Below are 20,588 nucleotides of genomic sequence, written 5' to 3'. Positions count from 1 at the left end.
AGGTGCTCAATAAATGTTAATAGCCTGAATTAATGAATGAACAAATGTTGTTCTGGCCAGAGCTGCAGTATCTAAACCCTGAATAACTGCACTCAGTACTCACCCTGAAGATAGGACAAGCAATACAACTGACACTGTAAGAAAATGTTTCTTGTTTATACAGCTGCATCTTGATCTTTGGCTGATTTAAGCACAAAGAGAGCTCTTTCAGCTCAGAGAAAGGAGGTTTATGGTGTGTGGGAGAGCTAAGAACAATGGGCTCAATTGATAGACTGGAGATGCTCTTAGCTTCTGAGAGCCTGGAAACTCCATCTATAGATCAGTCCCAGAGGGCAGAGCCAAATAAGGGCAGATGGAGAACATGGCTTTCTCGGGAACTGGCTTTCTGCAGCTCTGAGGCAAAAATACATTCACTCTATAGCACCCTGAATCAACTCTTCAAAATATGGTGCTGTGTCCTTGTTTTGCCAGGGTCTAAAAATAAGTCTTTGTCATATTTTTATGGTTTTTGTCTTAAAGTCATCCAACTAGACTTGCTTGTGGAATATTAATTGTGGTGAAGCAGAAATCAGGAGATTAAATTGAAACTACTATTCGATTGGAGCTCCTTAACTGATGACTAACTTGTTGCCTCCAGGTAAAGTCGCCTTTCTCTACAGTCATGCTCATTGCCAGATGCAACTATGGAACAATGAATCTGCAGCTAATTTTAAGGCCACTTTCTTTAAGCTGATCATTAGAGTGCTGTCCAAGAATGCCATATTCTAGCCTAGGGTTGTAAAAAGGATTAAATGCTATTTGGGCTAGTGAGTGGACTGGCCATTCAAGGTAGTAGGTGTCACTAATTTACTTTAATAGTGCCCTGCCACAGACTGTTTAAATTTACATTGTCCTTACCATATCTGCTCTGCCCCTACCTTAAACCTTTTATCCAGTACTTTTCAGATAAAACTAAGCACTATTCATGTATGAACCACTGAACATCCAAACAATTGAAAGAGAAAGTAAGAATAACTTAATCCTCAACACACCAGGGCTGGGGCACCACTATCATATTAAAGAAGTAACCATATTTCAACCTGAATGAACAAAACACTCTGAAACCCCACTTCTAGAAGAAAAAAAAAAAAAACCTTAAGACAGGTGTGTCCAAGCATATAGGCTTTTGCTGTATATATTTGACTAGAAGTTCTCACACATTAAGACCTGAACTCTACAAAAACAAACAAACAAACAAACAAAAACAAAAAACAAAAAAGCCCACCTGAGTTCTAGTCCAAGCTGAGATATGTGCCTACTGGGTTTACTTAGACTCTGTTTCAAGCTATAAAAACAGTAGTGATTTATCTATTCTATATTTCAGAAAATTGTTGTGAGAATCACTTGGGTGACCTGAAAAATAAATGAGCTTCTTGAACACAGCACAATAAAGGTCTAATTATTCGAGTTTCTATTGTGGGGTTAAACAAAATAATTAATTCAAAGGACACGATGTTTGATTGAGAACATTCTTAATTTTATTTTTCTTTAATTTTATAAAATACATTTTGTAAGATAAGTTCCTAAAAGTTTATCCTTTATGTGTGTTAAATTGAAATTCTATATCAGAAATGAAGGAAACACTTTCAGTTAACTCTCTTCATGTGTGTATATGTGTGTATGTATGCATGGGAGATTTTCAGGGAAGGGTTGGTTATTTGTTATGTTATTAAATCAAAACAAAACACAAGATATGGATTACTTCACTTTCCTTGATCTTGATTGGTTTCTCACAGAATCTTTTCCATCTCCTCCTTCTATGCAGCCTTGAAGCTTATCTTGTATACTGGTCTGAAGACAAATATTAAGTATATTTTTGTAAATATCTTACATCTCCTTAAACGTTGCTGAAACCACTTTGGAGGAGGGAAAACAAAGTAGCTCTTTAAAACAAAAGAGCCATCTACAGTAATATCCATAAAATCTTTCTTTCGATAAAGACCACTCAGCCTTTTCTTTTTTAACCCAAAGTTAACAAACACAGAAAGAGAAGCCTGAAACCTGGGAGATATTCAAGTTTCAAACTCTTTCCATATTTCCATTTCCATGGAGCCTGATGGCTAAGGCATTTGGTTATATAATCTATACTAAGAGAATAACCTGTATGTTAAACCTGACTCTTTACACACCAAGGTAACACTGCTAAATCAAATCACCCCCCACTAGCATAAAAAGAACAATCAAATAAGTTATTCAAATTGAGGTTCAAATTCACCAAATCTGTTTCGACCAAGAGCAGAATAATTTGGAGAAAATCTAGTAGATGCATGGGACTAGCCAATTTTAAATATTATTTGCAATGTTTAATGTTCAATGTTCATCTGTTAAAGAATCATAATCAAAGAATCATTTCCTAGACCTTTCTGGTACAACCCAAAAAAAGTGATAAACAAATTGGAAAATGTGAAATATGCATCATTCTGAAACAAATCAAGATCTTCTAATTATCCTCTATTACTGAATGGATAATACCCCATGAAAAGAGCACCATTGTGAAGATATGACAGAGGCCAGAGTATACAACTAATCAACAGAAAAAAGACACGCTATCTGAAGAGTTAGCTATCCTGTGTCTACCAGAGGGCTAGCTCAGTTTACACCGTTAGCCACTAACAACTGCTGCTCCTTTGGTCAGTCTTTTTATTTCATATGAGCTAGGTTCTCTCTGTTCTCAGCTCCTTGGAAACCAAAGGGTTGTCATGGTAGTTGTTATCAAGGAGAAGGGAGTGAGAAGATGCTGACAACACCTTGCCTCTCTTCTCTAATAAGGTGTAAGGCCAAGTGCCCCCTTGGGCTACACAGACACTACGCTCCCTTATGCTATAAGTAAGTTGGCTGAGTTAGGGCTTAAATAGTCCATCGCCATCAGGGTCAGTGCTCTCTTTCTATGGGTGAAAGATCCTTGCTTTGACCCTTTTCTCCCAGCTGCAATAGGTAGATTTGGGCAAATGCTCCTATTGTTTTGACTGCATTTTTTTTTCTTCTATCTTCAGTGGTAAGAGGGAGACAGAAGTAGGTTCTTTGTTTCGTACACCAAGGAGAATGTATTTGGCCCTGATAGGTGTCAAAGGGACCAGGTACATCCCTTCTCTCTACCTGAGTATCTTTCTTTCCACTTTGTTTCCATCGGTGGAAGTGCCCTGTGAGAAGAAAACACTTCCTGGTCCTCAGGAGATGCTTGAAAATTGAATTACAGCCTCCATTTCTTTGTGACTTGCAGTTGGGGAGTCACCATCTGAAGAATTTCCCATTTCTAGCAGGAACCAGCTGTGAAGCAAAATGACTAAAAGAGGTACATAAGAGGGGAGAGTCCATAGAGAGACATTAATCACCACAAGACTCTCCTTTCTTGTTACACTCATCAAGTAAGAGGGCCAGTCAGTGGCAAAGGCAAAGAGTTAACATGGGAGATGAAGCATCGTAGGCTGTGTGGTTAGAGCCTTGCTATTAGAGAAAGGGAAATTTCTACAGGAGATCAGAACTTGGTGCCTCGGCCCATGAGTTTAAGGACGGCAAAGTTGTAAGTGGCAGCAATCATGAAGGTGAGCTGTAAGAACAGAAGAGAAAATGCAAGTGAGAGTAGAAAAGAAAGCTCTCCCTCCTCTAAAGCTTTTTGGGAATGAGGAAAGATAGAAATAAAAACAGTTAAATAAAAGAAAAACCCCTTATCTGTGAAAAGCAGCATGTCTCAGGCTTTTGTCCTACATACTTGACTAGAAGTCTTCTCTGAGACATCTCCTTCTAATGGCTCAGGCCCAGAGAATCAACTCAACAAGGACTTTTTTGACCTATGTTAAGCCTGGCACTGGATTTTCCTCAATAAAGTGAACAATGCATGGGCTCTGCCATCATGCTATCCACATGTCTGAGTGATCTGGAGTCACAGGCTGCTTGCTGCAGACACACAGCCACAACATGCAGTACAATCCTCCCTGTTTAATCTATTACAGAATGAGGAACAACTCAAGTTTGTATAAAAGCCTCAGCAGTAGAAGCCAGGGGGTTTGCAAGCTCATCCTTGAACAGTCACTACTTATTTAATGACTACAGATAAATTCCTCACCCTTCAGTGCCCTAGGTTTTTAATCTGAACAATGAATGCACTCCATTGACACTGCACTGTAACACCATCAGCAGGACCTGGGGCATAGAATCACATTATAGTAATAACAGTTTTAATAATGTTAGAAGGTCCTCCCAGTATTTTTAGGAGAGTACCTAAATCCTTTGGAGAGTGCCCAAGGTGGATTCATATTTACAGCATATAGAATTCCAGGCTTTGGAAAATCATGTTTAGTAATATATCAATGTTCTTGTCACTCATCTGACCAGGGTGTGTTGAGAATTAACTGCAATTTATGATTGCAAAGTACTTGGAAATATTACATGCTCTGTAAATGCTAAATATCATTTCTGACTATTAATCTCTTACCTTATTTCCTCACACCACTTTGCTTGTTCCTGTCTAATTTCTGAAGTTTTTCAACTTTGGTAACCCAAAGTAGAAGTTCATAGTCTATACCTTTTTTTGTCTCTTCCCAGGAGCTTCTCTCCAGCATTTCAAGGTTAGGAATCTATCTTTTTGCCTTTCAGTATGGCTGTACCCAAGCTATCCCAGGACCATTTATTTGCTTAGATCATTCAGACAACTCACCAGGGAAACCAGTGTGGCTGCAGCTCCCACAAATGCAGCAATAAACAGGTGGAAGGTCATTTGGAACTGCAAGAAAATGCAAAAGGGAGAAAAGTTTCTTGCAACCGCAAAAATATGTTCTTCTGTAAATCATGAATGCAGCTTTCTAAATATGTTAACATCTTTGTGCTAATTCTGCATCTATAACTAAATTGCCACTTCTTTGAGTATAGGCCTCCTGTTCTTTTTTTTTTTAATTTTTAACATTTATTTATTTTTGAGAGAGAGACAGAGAGACAGAGACAGAGTGTGAGCAGGGGAGGGGTAGAGAGAGAGGGAGACACAGAATCTGAAGCAGGCTTCAGGCTCTGAGCTGTCAGCACAGAGCCCGATGTGGGGCTGGAACTCACGAGCTGTGAGATCATGACCTGAGCCGAAGTCAGACACTCAACCTACTGAGCCACCCAGGTGTCCCAGGTCTGTTCTTTAATATACATCACAACACCTAGTCACATAGCATCCAGAGCACGGAATACTCATAAAATATTTTAATCAACTGGTTCCCGACAGTTATATCCAGGATTCCAAAATTTAAAGTCACAAATTTTTTAACTTTTAAAGTTACTGCCATCTTCCTCAAGATTTACTTTTATTCCCTTGCCTCATTTGTATATGATATCCATTCCCAATACAGTGTTTTCCCTTTAAAATGTACTTTTTGTTTTTATTTTTCATTACAGATGGAAAGATTCCAAACTGAAAGTGTTTTGTAAAACCTATGAGTGTCTCTATGCACAAATCATTTTCTTGATAAGGTTTTTAACTAAAAGAATAAAATTTTTCATTTGGGGGTTTCGTCAGTAAGCTCTATCTTTTCCTAAAGCTACAAATTTCTCCTTTAAGGAAGTAAGTCTTGGAATGGAAAGCTTTCTATGCAGCTCTAGGGAAAATAGATGTTTTAAGAGCTACACTCAAAATCCAGCAAAGAGAAGTTGTGGTTTTTAAAATTGAAGGCCTTGTGTAGAAATTTGTATGGTACTAGCCAATTCCATTGTAAAATAACTCAAATGGCCCACTCACCTCAGCTGTTTTGCAGATGGACAGAAGGTTGGAGCCACACACCTTGCCAGGGAAAGCATTCCATGGTAGAACACCTGAATAAGACACACAAGGCAACCAGGGTGAGTTGTGGAGTTGTGGGGCTCCATGAAGATTTTCTTTCAGGGCCCTTCTTCTATCCTTAATCATTCTGGCTGAAAAGTTGGGTCCTGCTAACAATCACAATCCCTTTATTTTGTAAAGATTTGCCAAAGAAGAAGAAGGTGAAGGAGGAGGAGGAGATGGAGGAGGAGGTGGTGGGGGGAGGGAGGAGAAGAGGAAGAAGGTGGTACTGAACAGTTGTGTAATCTGGTCTTTGTCTTTGAAATGTGCTGCTTCTGGGTTGGGAACAACAGTCAACCAGGCTAGAGCAGTGTGAACAGCCAAGAAAATTCCCACCACTTCCAAAAGAAGTTCCCTTTCAAGGGAAGAAGTCTCTACAATTTCAGTGGAGAAGGATTAAAAAACTAAGAGCCAGGCATCCATAATATTTTCCCCTATAATTACCATCCTCATTATTCTAAGTAAAGTACAAAATATATAGTGCTTTCACAGGGGGTAGGAAGACAAAGCACCCATATCCTAACTTACCATACATTCTGGCATCAGCACAGAGACTGCCTATACTGGCAGAGGTCTTGCTGGGGAAGGCAATAGATTGGCAGGTGGTCCAGGTGTTGAAGTAAATGTACACAGGCACAGCAGAGCAGGCAAACACCAGGAGCCACACAACGGTCAGGGCATAGGTGATGCCCACAAACTAAAACAATTGAAATGGGGTGGTTAGAAATCAGCATCAGCCTGGAGATGTTGAAACACAAACTAGGAGATCCTGGAATGGCATGTGCCAGATATGAAAGCAGATTCCAGAGATCTCCACCAAATGAAATTAGTAAGCAGGGCACCTCTGCCAACTGTCATTGGCAGTATCTACTAGAGAACTGGCCCCAAGTGTGTTGGAGGGTGGGGGAAATGGGTGGGGGTTAGAGTGAGGAGGATCCCTGGGTTAGAGAGGCTTCAGGAGATTTTTTGGCAGATAAGGTGTAAAGAAATCAAAACAGATCCTGAAAGAAAGTCGTGCCATTTCTCAAACCTTAGGCTGAGCTTAGAAAATGTTCCTCGTCATAGGACTTTTGATCCCTAGTCATTGAGCAAAGCCAATAGGAGATTTAAATATCAGATACAAAAACCTTTCTAAGCCAACTGCTGGCCACAGAAGACATCACTATAATCCATAGATAGTCAACCCCCAAAGGATCTTAACTCTAGAGATGGAAAACCAATGTGTATCTCAGTAGAAGCATGGATAGTCCTCAGACAAAGATGAAGCATTAAAAATGCAGATCTATGCTAGTTCCCTCTGGGACCTCCAACAGAGTAAAATCCCAGAATATTGTGAATTCCTCCTTGGAGTCAATTATTTTTTTCCATGATCCACCCTCTCTCTCAGATCAAGCACCTGTATCTCAATTCCATGAGAAGCATCTTAGACTGTTAGGCAGTCATATCTAATCTTGTTGTGGTCCCCGCTAAGAGGAGAGTAAAGGAATACCAACAGATGTCTTAGAAATTGTCTGATTGTATGAAGTGTCCACAAAACTCATGCTTTTTCTTTCTTTCTTTTTTTTTTTTTTTTTTTGATGAAATTTTCTAGGGAACTTTTGAAAGTTGAGGCTAAGCCAGCTGGGCACCACGTTCTTCCTGACCTTCTCGTTCGGCTGTAGCCGTCACTTCCTCACTCAAAAGCCAAGCCCCTAGAGAGAGCTCAGCCTTGGGTGGGGATGAGGCCACAGACTCACGCCCAATTGTCCCCCACCCCTTGTTATTGCCACAAAATCCTGAGGATGATCACCTTGTCGGGATGTCCTAGCCATTTTCCCAAACAATGACACACCCGCTCCAAAGAATGAGCTTGATGTTGGCCTCTGGAACCCCTCCCCTTCTGGCCCCCTGTTACCGTTGCGCTCAGGCCCTTGCCGCAGATGGTGGTCTTGTAGTCGCCAAAGATCTGCCTGACTGCACCGGTGGTGTAGAAGCCCTCAGCCAGCAGGAGGGCCCCATAAAGGAAGAAGAAAGAGGCAGTTCCATAGATGACATACTGGAAGGCATGGATCCTGCATTAACATATAGACAAAACATATCAGGAAATCTTATTGAAGACCCAGTTAGGGCCCTTCTTGCAAAAGTGAGGTGGACACTTGAGTGGGCACCTAAACAAGGCTAGGGATTCTTTAGGAAAATCACTAGGTTCCTCCTCAACCTCTCCACCTTATCTTTATTGAAGTAAAGAAAGACAAAGAGTTTGGCCAATAGCACATGCTCCTCCACCCACCCCTTGCTTACCCTGTGACCTGAAGAACTAGGACTGTATTCTCCTTGGCCTGACCCTTCAGAGATATTCCTTCAGTAGGAGAAAGAAGAGACGAACTAGACCAGGAGGAGGATGGATGAAGGAACAGGGGCCTAATATTCTCTAGGAACAGGAAAGTCTTAGTACGCGGGCCTGAGCAGAATCAAATGGTATATCAAACCAAGAGCAGCAGCCCCAATCTGTCCAGTCATTGGACCTTCCCTGAGTTCTCCATACCTATCACTGTAGAGGCTCCAACTGAGTCAATGTTAAGCCTATGGGCAGAAGTTAGAACATGTGGGACAAAGCAAGTGTGGTGGGGGTGAAGGGGCAATGAGAAGTGGACTGGCCAGCGGACAACCCTCCCATTTCTGAATTTGGCACTTCCCCTCATTTAGGACCTTAGATGAGGCATAGGTGAAATCTGCAAACAGAAGGAAAACTCAGAAATCCTGTCTGGCTCCACACTAATCCCCTACTAATCATTAAGGTACTGATGAGTCCTGTATGTCTCCAGGGAGAGACAGAAAGAGAGAAGGGTTCATGTAGGACAGGTACTTACACATTGATGAGATACTCATAGTCCTGGTAGTTTTTGGAGAAATAGGTCTCAATTAGCTTTTCTGTGCCAGTGAGTGCTTCATGTCCACAGCCACAGAACAGTGCCACCCCAAAGAAACACAATCCAGTGGCCACCAAGGAAGCAAAGGGGGCCCCTACAAGACATCTTGCACAGCACTCCAACAAGCCTGAGGAAGAAGAAGGGGAAAAGTCATGTATGTTCCCTGTGTAGCTTGTGCCACTCATACTTCTTTGTCAGACAAGCCAAGGCCCATGCTCACATGCACAGATGGAGTAGTCACCCCAGATTCCAAAAGCAGAAGAGTCTGAGCTTTAGGCTTCTGGAATGTGAGATTGACCCCAAAACCATTACTTAGCTGTATTCTCTTTTTTTGGACTTTTTTTTTTTTTAATTTTTAAATTTTATTTAAATCCAAGATAGCTAACATATAGTGTAATAATGATTTCAGAAGTAGAATTTTGTGATTCAGCACTTACATAAAAAACCCAGTGCTCATCACAAGTGCCCTCCTTAATGCCCATCACCCATTTGGCCCATCCCCCACCCAACACCCCTCCAGCAACTCTCAGTTTACTTGTGAAAATAAATCCTTACTTTTAATTCCTAGAATGTATGTGTTTGTTTGTTTGTTTGATAATTAGTCATTGAAGGGGCGCCTGGGTGGCTCAGTCTGTTAAGCATCTGACTTCAGCCCAGGTCATGATCCCGCAGTTCACGAGTTCAAGCCCCATGTTAGGCTCTGTGCCAACAGCTTGGATCCCAAAGCCTGCTTCAAATTCTGTGTCTCCCTCTCTCTCTTCCCTTCCCCCACTTGCACTCTGTCTCTCAAAAACAAATAAACATTTAAAAAATGTTTTAATAATAATTAGTCATTGAAGTAGCATGCTAGGGAGATTAGGCAATCATCCTCTCTTTTCTTATCATTCTGATTTGTTTGTTTTAGTCATTTATCAACTCTTATGGAGTACTTACTATTTTCCCAGTATTGTGCTAGGTGTTATGTGGGATGTGAAAACATAAGACATAGACTGTGCCATACGAGAGTCTTTTGTTTACTAAGGAATAATGAGGTAGGTAGATCTAATATTTTCAACTAACAATTTCAGACAGCCAAGGAAATGGTTACAGAAGGTAACTAAGAGTTCCAGGAAGGGATGGGTGCAAGCCAGAGATATTGGTATTGTCAGACAAGATTTGAGCCTTGGAGAGCATTCCAGGTGGGAGAAACTTTGGAAATTGCATGCTCCTTGATATTCCTGAATACTGTGTGTATTTGCTGCATGGAATGCTTGCTTCTTCATCATCTAGAATGTTATGTGGACAGCAGTCCAATGGGAAGGAGGAAATTGGCAGGGAGCAGGGGATAGTAATGGGAGGGTGGCTATTGTTCACAGTAATAAAAATGCAAGCTTAATGATTTTTTAACACCTTGCATGACTGATTTGTCCCCCTATATTGCAGCTTGGCCAATGTCTGCACCCTCAAGCCTACACTGGAGTTCTGTCAAAACAGCTACAAAAAAACTCTATACAAAGTCAGAAAAGCATGAAACATCTTTCTGGCATGACAAAAACACACCAAAGCCTGGGAACACAGGTGTCTGAAAGTGCTAAGAGTCCCTGAGATCCCAAGACCTGTTACCCCAGGCCCCATGCCAATGTTGCTGAGAAAGAGGAAAGGCACACAAGAAGTCATAGGCTCTGAGAACAGCTGTGCCCCAAGTACTAGCCCCATGTTCTAAGTGCCACATGGAGCAAAACTTAACAAATGTCAAGTAAATGGCTGACTAAATGAGGAAAGGATGGCTCCTTCTGGCCACTTGGCCATATCCCAAATCTATACCTATATCAATATCGATATCAATATCAATATAGATATAGATATAGATACACATACATATGCTATCTGGTTTTATACATCTATTCACATATCATACAATATATATGATATATGAATTATTTTGTATATATATATATATCATATATATATATGGATTATATACAAATATACAGCTGATGTGCTGAGAAGCTGCTTTTGAAAAAGTACTTTGGAACTCCTTATAAAAAGAAAGCAAATTGTGCTAATTTCTACTTTTGAATTTTTATTCAAAGCTCACTTGTCCATACCATTGTAGCAAGGACTAGGGGAGTCCTTTGCCCAACCCTCTTAATACTAGTAGTTTCTTTTTAGCCCTATGTGCTTAAGCATCTGTTGGTTTGCATGGCTGATGCAATGTGAACAGATTTTGAAGGACTAAATTATCTCTGATGGGAAAGTTGAGGTAAAGGCATTTATCTCTGTTCTCAGAGCCACAGAATGAGTGAGTCCTATTACCCATCATCCCATAAAATGACAACCCTTCCTTGGTCCTCAAAGAGCCTCTTCCTCAAAGATTCTGGTATGTGACACCAGAGATGAGGCTCAGGAACTTCAGAAGCAAGCAGAGTAAGTAGCTAACATTTGAGGCAGAACTGAATTTTCATCCTTTTCCAAAAACTGAAGAATGACTTTCAGAAAATTTGGCCTCTATGAAAAGCAATCAATTTGTAGCTGTGCTGCTGTAAATGGAGGCAGAGTTTACTTAGTATGAACTTTGCAATAATGTTTGGGAAGAGTGTTTCATCAGAGCTGGCCCATGGTGTGTGTATGTGTGTGTGTGTGTGTGTGTGTGTGTGTGAACGTGCATGTGCACGCATGCATGCATGCATGCAAATGTGCACATGCACACATGTATATACCAGAAAGAAAGACACAGCAGATGAAATTGATCATTGTTAGAAAAATTGATTTTCCTCTTTCTCAACAGGTTAAGATACTAGATGCATCCTGTAAGTCAATAAAAGGAGCTTGGAAATAAACAGTGTTTTCCTACTCTGTCTATCCAACTCTTTCCCACCCCCAAACTCTTAGACTCTTCTAGTAAAGAAGGTCTCTGAAGCCTGAGGATGGGGGGAGGGGAAGGTCAGTGACCCCACTGTTCCCTCTCTCCCCAGCACAGGGTCAGGGCTTGGACAGAGCCCTCCATAGCTCCCTTGGACAAAGAAGCCTTGTTTTTCCCTGAGATCTCAGGAACCTCATTGGTATTCTGCAGGGGCCTGCAGGCCTGGGGGTGGGGAAGGGGGTCAGACCCAGGGAAGAATGGCAGAACTGTTTATTTAGCCCAGAGTAAGGACAGCCATCCACCCTAGCAAGTGACTGTCCTGTGCCACTCACTCACCCAGCTTTTTCACCCTGGAAAAAGCTAAACAGTCCAGGTGTGATTAGGGATGAAAGAATTTGAACTCTTGCTAGCCAAACAGGGAATCCACTCTAAGTTTTAGTTAATATCCCCACCAGGGTTGTAAAGATAAGGAAAAATCCTCTTTAGTGAATCAAATCCCTTGATAATCATCCAAAAATAACCAGAGTGTCTTATGGAATATCTTTACTGAATGATAAAGGACTAAGCTTTGGAAGCAACTCTGGATCATCAACTGATACAATTTTTTTTTTTACATACATTTTTCCTCTATTCTCTTAGACCTCAAATAACTTAGCACCCCTTTTCTGTTCCTCTGACATTCAAAGCAAGGGTCAAGAGGGACATAGGTTTTAATGAATCTTTAATGTGGAGTTGGAAATAAATGGCCCCAGATAAATCTATCACTCTGGAGCTCTACATAGTTAAACTATATCAGCATACACATTACATGTCAATTTCTTTGTAATCAGAATGAAATGTTGGTTCTGATGCCATTTAAGTTCAGCAGAAAGGAAGAATCTCATTCAATCCGTCCAAGCAAAAAATCAACTTTTGGATTCCGAAGGGGAAAAACTCAGAACATGCAAAAAAAAAAAAAAATGTGTCTTCATCATAGTAGTTGACAATCATAATGTTCTGAGAAAGTTCCACTGGGTTCACTTTGATTTTTTACAGCCTAAGAAATATCCTTGGGAATGTGTGAAGCCACAAGCTCTACATTTCAGTACCTTTCATGGTTGAAAGGGTATTGGTTTAATTTAGGAAGGCTATAACGGATTCTGGAGAAGTTCTTTGGCTCTCTCAAGAGACATGCTCATGTTTCCAGGCTAAAGACAGACTTTCACATGGTATAATTGACATAAAAGAACTGTATAGTAATAACATTGCCCAGTGCAACTCAATTGGATTAAACTGCCTGACTTTGGTGATAAGTTATAGAGAAAAATAAATACCTTTCCCAGTGTTTTCCTTTCATTTCTTTTGATGTGGATTCAGTACAATTATTAAGCATATATGCAGTAAGCTAGGCACTGTGAGAAACAAATGGGAATTATAAAGCCTTGTCCCTTTCTTCAATGACATTTCAATCTTGGGGAGAACAAACTTGTGTCTGTGAATCAAAGACCAAAGCTATCTATAACCTAGTGTTAAAATGTATACGACCAAGTGCTCTGGGCAAAATGTAAGCAAAAGGTAAATACTCATTGTTGGCTAGATTTATCTGCAAACTTCCAAAATGAGTCCAATCAATCTGTGATTGAACTTCAAACCCTTCTCACCAATGCTTTTCAGAGGAATCTAACAAAGATCATCAGGACCATTGTTACTCTTATCCAGATCCATGTCCATCCAAAGGATTGTGTTGATCCTGATGCTGTCTCTTTAAACAGGAGCCAAGAGCTCCCAAGCCCTCTCTCCTTTCCTATGCCCTGGGAATGCCTCAAGGACCAGCTCCACGATGGAAATTCAGTGTGAATCTGGGAACTCATCAAAGGGAAGAGAGTAGGGGCTTTCATCGAAAGAGATGGTAGAAAGAGACCAATTGTGCCTTGCACAATTCTCAGCCTGTCCCTTGAATCCAGCTGACAAAGGGAAAGATAGAAGAACCCTATACAATAGAGCTAAACAACAGGCAGGCTCATTGAGCAAAAAACTGGCCCCATCTCCCTAAGTCTCTAATCTGCACTACACTCTTACCCTCCTCCCAGAACCCACCCCTAACCTCACTCCATGAACAGAGGCCTCCTTGACTGGGGCCTATAATGGTTGACAGGGCCAAGATGCTAGAGCAGCCGTGACTGGTACTGGGGATGGATGAGGATCAGCGGGTGGGTTCTAGGAGTAAAACAACAATCATCAGGAGGTGCCAGAGACAAAGACTTTTGCTTCTGGCCTTATCCTGGTCAGACAAAGCCCTGCCTATAATCTCATCTTCCCTACATGAACTCAGCACCTATACCACATTCAAGTGCTGAAAGGGTCCCTGCAGCCACTGGAGCATGGGAATTCAATCCTGCTGGATAGTCGAGTTATATGGATAAAGTTAAATAAAAAAAGAATTTCAACCTCTTCTTTGGACAGAAATTATATTATTATTACCATAACAACAGCATTTGAACCAACTTGTTTCCTATACTCCCTACTCCTCCCCAAACACACACACACACACACACACACACACACACACACACACACGTGACAATTTATGCCCAAACATATGGAGGTTGGAATAGAACCTTGATTGTTAAACTCTGTCCCTGATACATTTTCTTCATTTTGCCCACTTATGCAGAAGTGAAAAAGTACCCAGCAATAAGCTAAGGAGATAACATTTTCTATACCTTATTCCTTATGTCAGTCTCTCACCATTTTTTTCCTCTCTCCTTGGTTGCAGTGTAAAGCTGATCTGGGGAATGTTGTTCTCCTACTTGGGATATCACTGACTCTTTTCCAGATCCTGCCTAGCAGAGAGCTCAGAGGCAAGTGCAGATCTGAGATATCACCCTTAGGACCATTTTCAAATAGCCAAGGAGGAATTAATCAATCGGTACTTGTTGAACTTTTGAGGTAAGTTTGACACTGGATAGGCCCTAACAGTGGGAAAGAAAGGGAAACCTGCTCTGTTTGCATTCCAGACTGATGTGACTATTCTTGACCATATTGCTGCCCTGACTTCATCTTCTCTGGATCTGAAGTTCTGTAGGCAAGGATGGCATGTCTACAGTTGCTTTCTTTCAAGACCAAGAACTATACCTTGAGGATGGTTTTCAGGGTTTCAAGATAATACACAAAAAGGCAACAGGGAAAAAGATGCCACTGGCTGGGTGCCAGTGCCTTGATGGGTTTAGACACTATATGTCTCCCACCCATCTCCCAGGGGGTTCTTAGGCCTTATTACTACTCACATAGCTTTGAAAGATTAGTTCTAGTTGTCAGGCTGTTGAGTAAACTTCTGGCTTTCATAGTGCAGAACCAGGGCAAAGGCTCCTCCAAGCAGAGCAGGCCTTTCAGTCTGCCTAACTCTCCAAGATCTCCTCTGGCTCTGCAAGGCTAAGGTGAGCAATGGGGTGGGGAAGGCTGTCCATGATCATTTTAGTCAGTGTCTCTAGGAAGATTAAGTGAGTGTGCAGTTTTGGATCTGGTTTCTTTTTAGCTCTTGGCAGTCTTGTGGCATTCTTGCCATCCTGGTGGGATTCAGTTTGTATTCAGGAATTCTGTAAAACTGGACCCCTCCTCTGCTTCCACACTTCTTGTCTGAGCTACCCTCACTTAGTCTGCACCAGCCAAAACTATACTTACTGCTCGGCAAAGAGCCACCTTTGGAGGGAAGCATCACAGTCTGGTTACCAAGGTAACAGCCACTGTTCTCAGACAGCAGGCTTGCAGGAGCCAATGTTTTGCTGTTCAGAAATGGCATTGTGTTACTGAGCAAGGAACAATCAGCTACTGCTCTTTAGCTCTTTTCTGTTTCCATTGTTATCCCAAAGACTCATTTGGAACATTCCCCTCCCAAGTCGGGAAAAGGTTTAATGAACTGTTATTTCCCCCATAAGCTTTTTGTATAGAGAATACTGAATTCAGTCTTCTTCTTTGTTTCCCATCCTATAGGATTCTATCTGGTCAACATAGTGAGCTCCCTGTTTCTGGAGGTGATTAAACAGAGATGGTCTATTATTTATAAAGTACTTGAGATACTTTGTTATTGAATAATTGGAAACTCAATGGCTACTCTGTTATGTGCACCTGGCCCAAGAATTGCCCACCCCCAGGATCTGGGATCCAATACACAACCTCAACTTTGCCCTTATCTGTGGCAATTTCCCCTGGAGGAAATCATCCAACCTCCATGATATAGGAAACTGTCCCTGTGGTCACCTCATTTGTTCCTGCCTTTTCCTCAGGGCTTTCATCCTCTGAGGAAGTAATATTTAGCATCATTCTTTACTCCCTTTCCATTTTTTAATTCACAACCTACCCAATCAGCTGCCCTAACATTATGTAGCGTTCCTGATATTACCAAGGGTAGGAATTGAGTTTCTCCAACATTCACCTCTCATCTGGCTACACTCAGCTGGTCAAATGATTCTTACCCAAGTGCACAAAGTGTACACAAAAAAAGTCCAAACCACTTTGGAAAGAGTTAAGAGTCAGCTTATACATGCATTATTTTACAATAAATGGTATTATCATTATTTACAATTGTTATAGAGCTTTCCCATTTTCAAAGGATATCCACAACATTAGTACTTGATTTTCACGACCCTGCAAGTAGACAAAGCAGTTATTGTTATCCCCATTTTCCAGAATATGAAGTGATAATTCACAGTGACCAACCCAAGGTCATGAAGTTCATAAGTGGCAGATATGGGATTCAAACCTGGTTGATTCTAGCCCTGCCCTCTTAATTATCCATGTTGAATACATGCTTCAAAAAGCTCTCTCAGGATGAAACAACCTAAAGGCTGACACCAGCTTAATATAATTGAAAACCGTTTTCTATGGATGTTCCTATAGTCTTCTGGGTACTATATTTGATGGTGAATACATACAATAATTGATTCTTGTTTCATTTAGGATGTATTCAAGCTGCTACTCTTCTTTTGCCAAATGTGAGTGAGCAATGTCTACACATCTCTGTGACATCTTGTGTGGACAAAGACCTTCATGCTCTGTACACCCTGCTCTAAGTAGACACTATGAAAGACCAGATAGCTTCTCTCTTTGTTCATGCAACTTGGAGAAGCCCCTAGTACTCAACCAAGTCAGTAAGATCCGTAAGGTCCCAGCAGCTTTCTTGTCATAGGAGCATTGGAGGGATTTAGAGTCTGAATCATGCACTCAGAAAGGCTAAGTCTATGATATTAGTTAGATATGATCACCCATATATGTACACGTGCACACACACACACACACACACACACATACCCTACCCATATCCATTGAGGCCTTTATTTTCATTTCCTGAACCCGAGATTGGCCTTCTCAGCCATAGCCAAGCCTGAGTTCCATCTTGCTCAACTCCCCAATTTCCTTCTGATGTCAAACGGGGTCCAAATTTCATATCAAGCAAGCAGTCATTTTATACATCTGAAGGCTAGCCAACACTCAGTTGTCACCAGAAGAACCAGGGATGTCAGCTGACCCAGTCATTACCAGGGCCTAGGAACCGGTGAAAAGAGAAGGTAGAGGGAAGTGAGGGGGTAAGAGGACACATGACCATATCCAACCCTCTGGGCACTCTCTCCAAGGACCTGTGGTACTCTCCACGTGCTGCTGGAGTTCTTGGGCAATAAAGCATCATTCTCAGTACAGCAGAAAAGGAGTTAACCTAATTGAGTGCTAAGGAATTAAAGACAACAAGTGCCAAAACACAGCTTATTGAAACCATTGGAAACCCCGAACCTTAAAGTTGGAAATTGTCTTGCAAATTTCTGTGCCTGCCTGAATCTTCCATGCTAAAGTTTTTGAAACTCACCCATGTCTTTGGAACTCTGACTCCAAATTGTAGCCGGCTGGCTAGTCTGCTTTGCGGCTGACTTTGTTCAGCTGGAAGGATCCTGGTCTCTCCAGTCTCCTTCTTAGGTCCTTTACTTTTTTCTGAGTATCTTTGTCCTCTTCTCCTGCAATGAAAAGGGCTTTCTGATTGACAGCCAACCCCCTTAAAGAGACAGGCCCCGCTTTCCTCCTCCTCTCCTCCTCCCCTTCTCCTCCCCTTGTCCCCACCTCCTTAGGGATACTCCCTTCTCTAAGAACTCCATCTTCTCTTTCTGCCTTTCACTACCAATTGTTTCATTTTCTGTTTTTCAGTTTTTCTCTAAGGCTTGTCTGTGAGGAATTTCACTTTGATGCAGAGCATCTGGAATGTGGTTTGGGGGTAGAAACAAAAAGAGGTCCTAGGAACCTCCAAGTGATGCTTGGGTCTATTTGGTGTGGGATGTTGCAGTCCAAGTGTCAGAAGCCATAGAAGCTGTAATCATGGCCAGGGGCTCAGGGTCAGAAACCTAGATGTTATTCCCAGGGTACTTCCAACTCTGCCCCAACTCCACCCCTCACTCTTAGCTGCTCTTGGCCCTGTCTACCTTTCCCCTCCCCCCCCCAACTCCTTAGCAAATAAGCATCCGTCCTCTACCCAGCTCTAAGAAACATAATAGAGAAGAAAACTTTGTCTTTTAAAATAATTTCTTCCAAATCCTTCTTGGTTTCAACTAAATGAGGACAAAACACAAGCTGTTGATTCCACGAACAGATTTTGACCAAGCTGGGGGAAGCTACAATTGTAATGATTTTATAGAAAGGATAACAGAGAGCCAGAGAGGTGACAAGACCTGTGCAAATTCACAGAATAAGGTAAAGAGAAGGTCAGAGTTAGGGGTATGGGTGATTTCCAAAGAGGGTAATTGACTTTGAGACAAATCACTAACATGATCTGGGAATCAGGTGGTCAATATCCAATCCTGAGACTGTAGTGTCATCAAAGAGCTAAGGCCAGGCTGGTGAGAGGCAAAGGGTGAGTTGGGGTGAAGCAGTGGCTGCCAATGAAGGTAGAGAGAAGGGGAAAGGAAATATAGTCCTTGCCTCAGAGAAAAAACACTAAGAAAAAAATGGCCAAGCAGCAAAAACAGGGGAACAATATATGAAAAATGGCCAAGCAACAAAAACAGGGGAACAATATATGAAACCTACCTTACCAATAATACTTATTTCTAAAGACTGTGAAGGTATTTGAGGGCCCATTGTTAGGTGGGATTAGTCTGGGAAGGTTTTCTAGAAAAGGTGGATCTTAACTTAGTCTCCTTGTTAGTGCTCTCTTTCCCTTCAGGCACCTCAGAAAGAGTCACCACTCTGTTGACCTTGAGGCCCACATTCTCCCATGGATGACCTATGAAGAAACTGGTTGGCATGTAACTGAAGGAATACTTATTAGAAGACTCCAGGAAAGAAGGTATGACCCACACACACAAAAAACAAATTTTTCCTAGAGCTTTGCCTTGGGGATAGAGAGGAGAAGAAAGAGGTACTGAACAGAGCTTAGAATCTTCCTGTGGGGAGGAGAATGGCAAGATTGTATCTTACAGTTTTTTCTTTGTGCTGTGACCTTGGACACATTCTGGCTTGAGCTCTGATGTTAGGTGAATCTTCTGCAGATGTCCCTGTGGATTCACCCAGGTCCTCAATCCTACAGTATTTGAGACTTGTCCAGAGTCCTATAGCTCTAGATCTTTTGCTCTTATACCAGTCCCAAAGAGACAGGATCTCTGGAAATGCTGCCCTTTTTGCAGAGCTGTATAGGAGCTTCATAGAGCAGACCATGAGACTGATGGCAGAAGTTTCCAGGACCCCTGACCTTGCTGACCCTGCTCTCCAGCCATAGATTCTACCTCCTCAGGAAACTGGGTTGTAGGATTGTGCCAACAATTAACTTCTGGATGATTGTTGTCAGAGTCTCCCTGGAGGAGAGGGAAAACCAAAAGCAAGAAGTCGCCAAATGTGTGCCCTTAGCAGCTCAGATGGCTGAAGAAACTGAATCCAAACTCTGGGGGTTCTGATTTAGCAGGTGAGAAAGATGGTTTTTCACACCTCGGATAGATGAGATAGCTCTGCATGCAGGGGAAATCGCTCAGGCTGAGTCTCCTCACAAATCTACCCCTAGATTCTCAGCAGCAGCTCTGGGGACTGTTAGGCTACTTGGAAGAAAAGATGTGTTCCCAATAAACTCACAGGTTCCAATTTTTCAACCATGTTCCTCAAATACACATTTCTCTTCTCCTTTCCTTCATCTCTATTGCCTTACCATTCATTCTATCTTCACAAGTCTCAATCTTTCTGTTTCTGCTCTCCATCTCTGTCTTTCTTTTTCTCTCTCCACACTCTTTGATGGATCATGTCTTCCTGTATCCACCGTGATTTTATGTCCAGGGATGGGAAAGGTCTCAGGTAGGTCATGCTCACACTCCCCAGTTCCTTAAGGTTCCAGCTACCCAAGATCTAGTATGTTGTAGTCTGTATGTCCTGACTGCCTCATAACCCACTCACCACCCCTCTCCTGTCCTGAGCCCTCCCCACAGGCTCCACGGTGGTTTCTTTCCAGGTCCCCAAGGGTTGTGTGTGTGTGTATGTGTGTGTGTGTGTGTGTGTGTGTGTTTTAATCTACCCACCCCCACCTATTTCTATGATACTGCTTCCAATAGTTCTGCTGGGCGCCCTTAGCAAAAGTTCTCCAGAGTTCACTTGGGTCCCTGGCAGTGCCCAGGAATTCCTCAAGAGGGCATTACCAGCCTTCTTGGTGACAGCCTGCTGCCTGTGCTGGGTGCTTGTGGGAACAATGCAGGATTGTATGAAACTAATAAACAGTTTCTTTCATGAAATTCTGATAGTACCTCAGAGGATTTGGACCCTTCAATCATAGCTTGCTTTGGTTGTGCAGCTTTATTGCAAATAATTCCAAAACACTTGGATATTACTTCTACTCTCTGTGGTGTGATCCCATAGTAGCAGATTCTTGAAGGCCACTAGGCAAGTGGGTTCTCTTTGGCATATTGAATAGATTGAACTCTGAAACTCAGCAAAGTCCAGTGAATTTCCTCAGGAAACTAAACAAGGGCTATCGTGCCCAATCTTGTGGTCCATATCTTCCACCATGTCC

At 41.9% G+C, this 20,588-nt stretch overlaps 1 protein-coding gene across 2 annotated transcripts; it reads right to left on the bottom strand.

Annotated features, from left to right (window-relative positions):
- Positions 1-1,494: 1,494 nt before the first annotated feature.
- Positions 1,495-17,586, bottom strand: PLP1 (proteolipid protein 1). 2 transcript variants are annotated; one of them, XM_045471240.1, is made up of 7 exons: positions 17,421-17,586; positions 8,683-8,869; positions 7,623-7,884; positions 6,362-6,530; positions 5,753-5,826; positions 4,694-4,759; positions 1,495-3,586 (listed from the first exon to the last, which is right to left on the bottom strand). In XM_045471240.1, exons 1-7 carry the CDS (start codon positions 17,422-17,424, stop codon positions 3,515-3,517), a joined length of 834 nt encoding a protein of 277 aa, XP_045327196.1. In that variant the 5' UTR covers positions 17,425-17,586; the 3' UTR covers positions 1,495-3,514. The 2 variants fall into 2 exon arrangements, with proteins under 2 accessions (XP_045327196.1, XP_045327197.1); XM_045471241.1 differs by having other exon boundaries at positions 7,728-7,884; positions 17,421-17,585.
- Between the last annotated feature and the right edge of the window lie 3,002 nt (positions 17,587-20,588).

This window comes from Leopardus geoffroyi, chromosome X, assembly GCF_018350155.1.
Source record: "Leopardus geoffroyi isolate Oge1 chromosome X, O.geoffroyi_Oge1_pat1.0, whole genome shotgun sequence".
Taxonomy (NCBI): Eukaryota; Metazoa; Chordata; class Mammalia; order Carnivora; family Felidae; genus Leopardus; species Leopardus geoffroyi.
The sequence above is the reverse complement of the archived record's forward strand: the minus strand, read 5'-3'. Positions and strand labels throughout refer to the sequence as shown.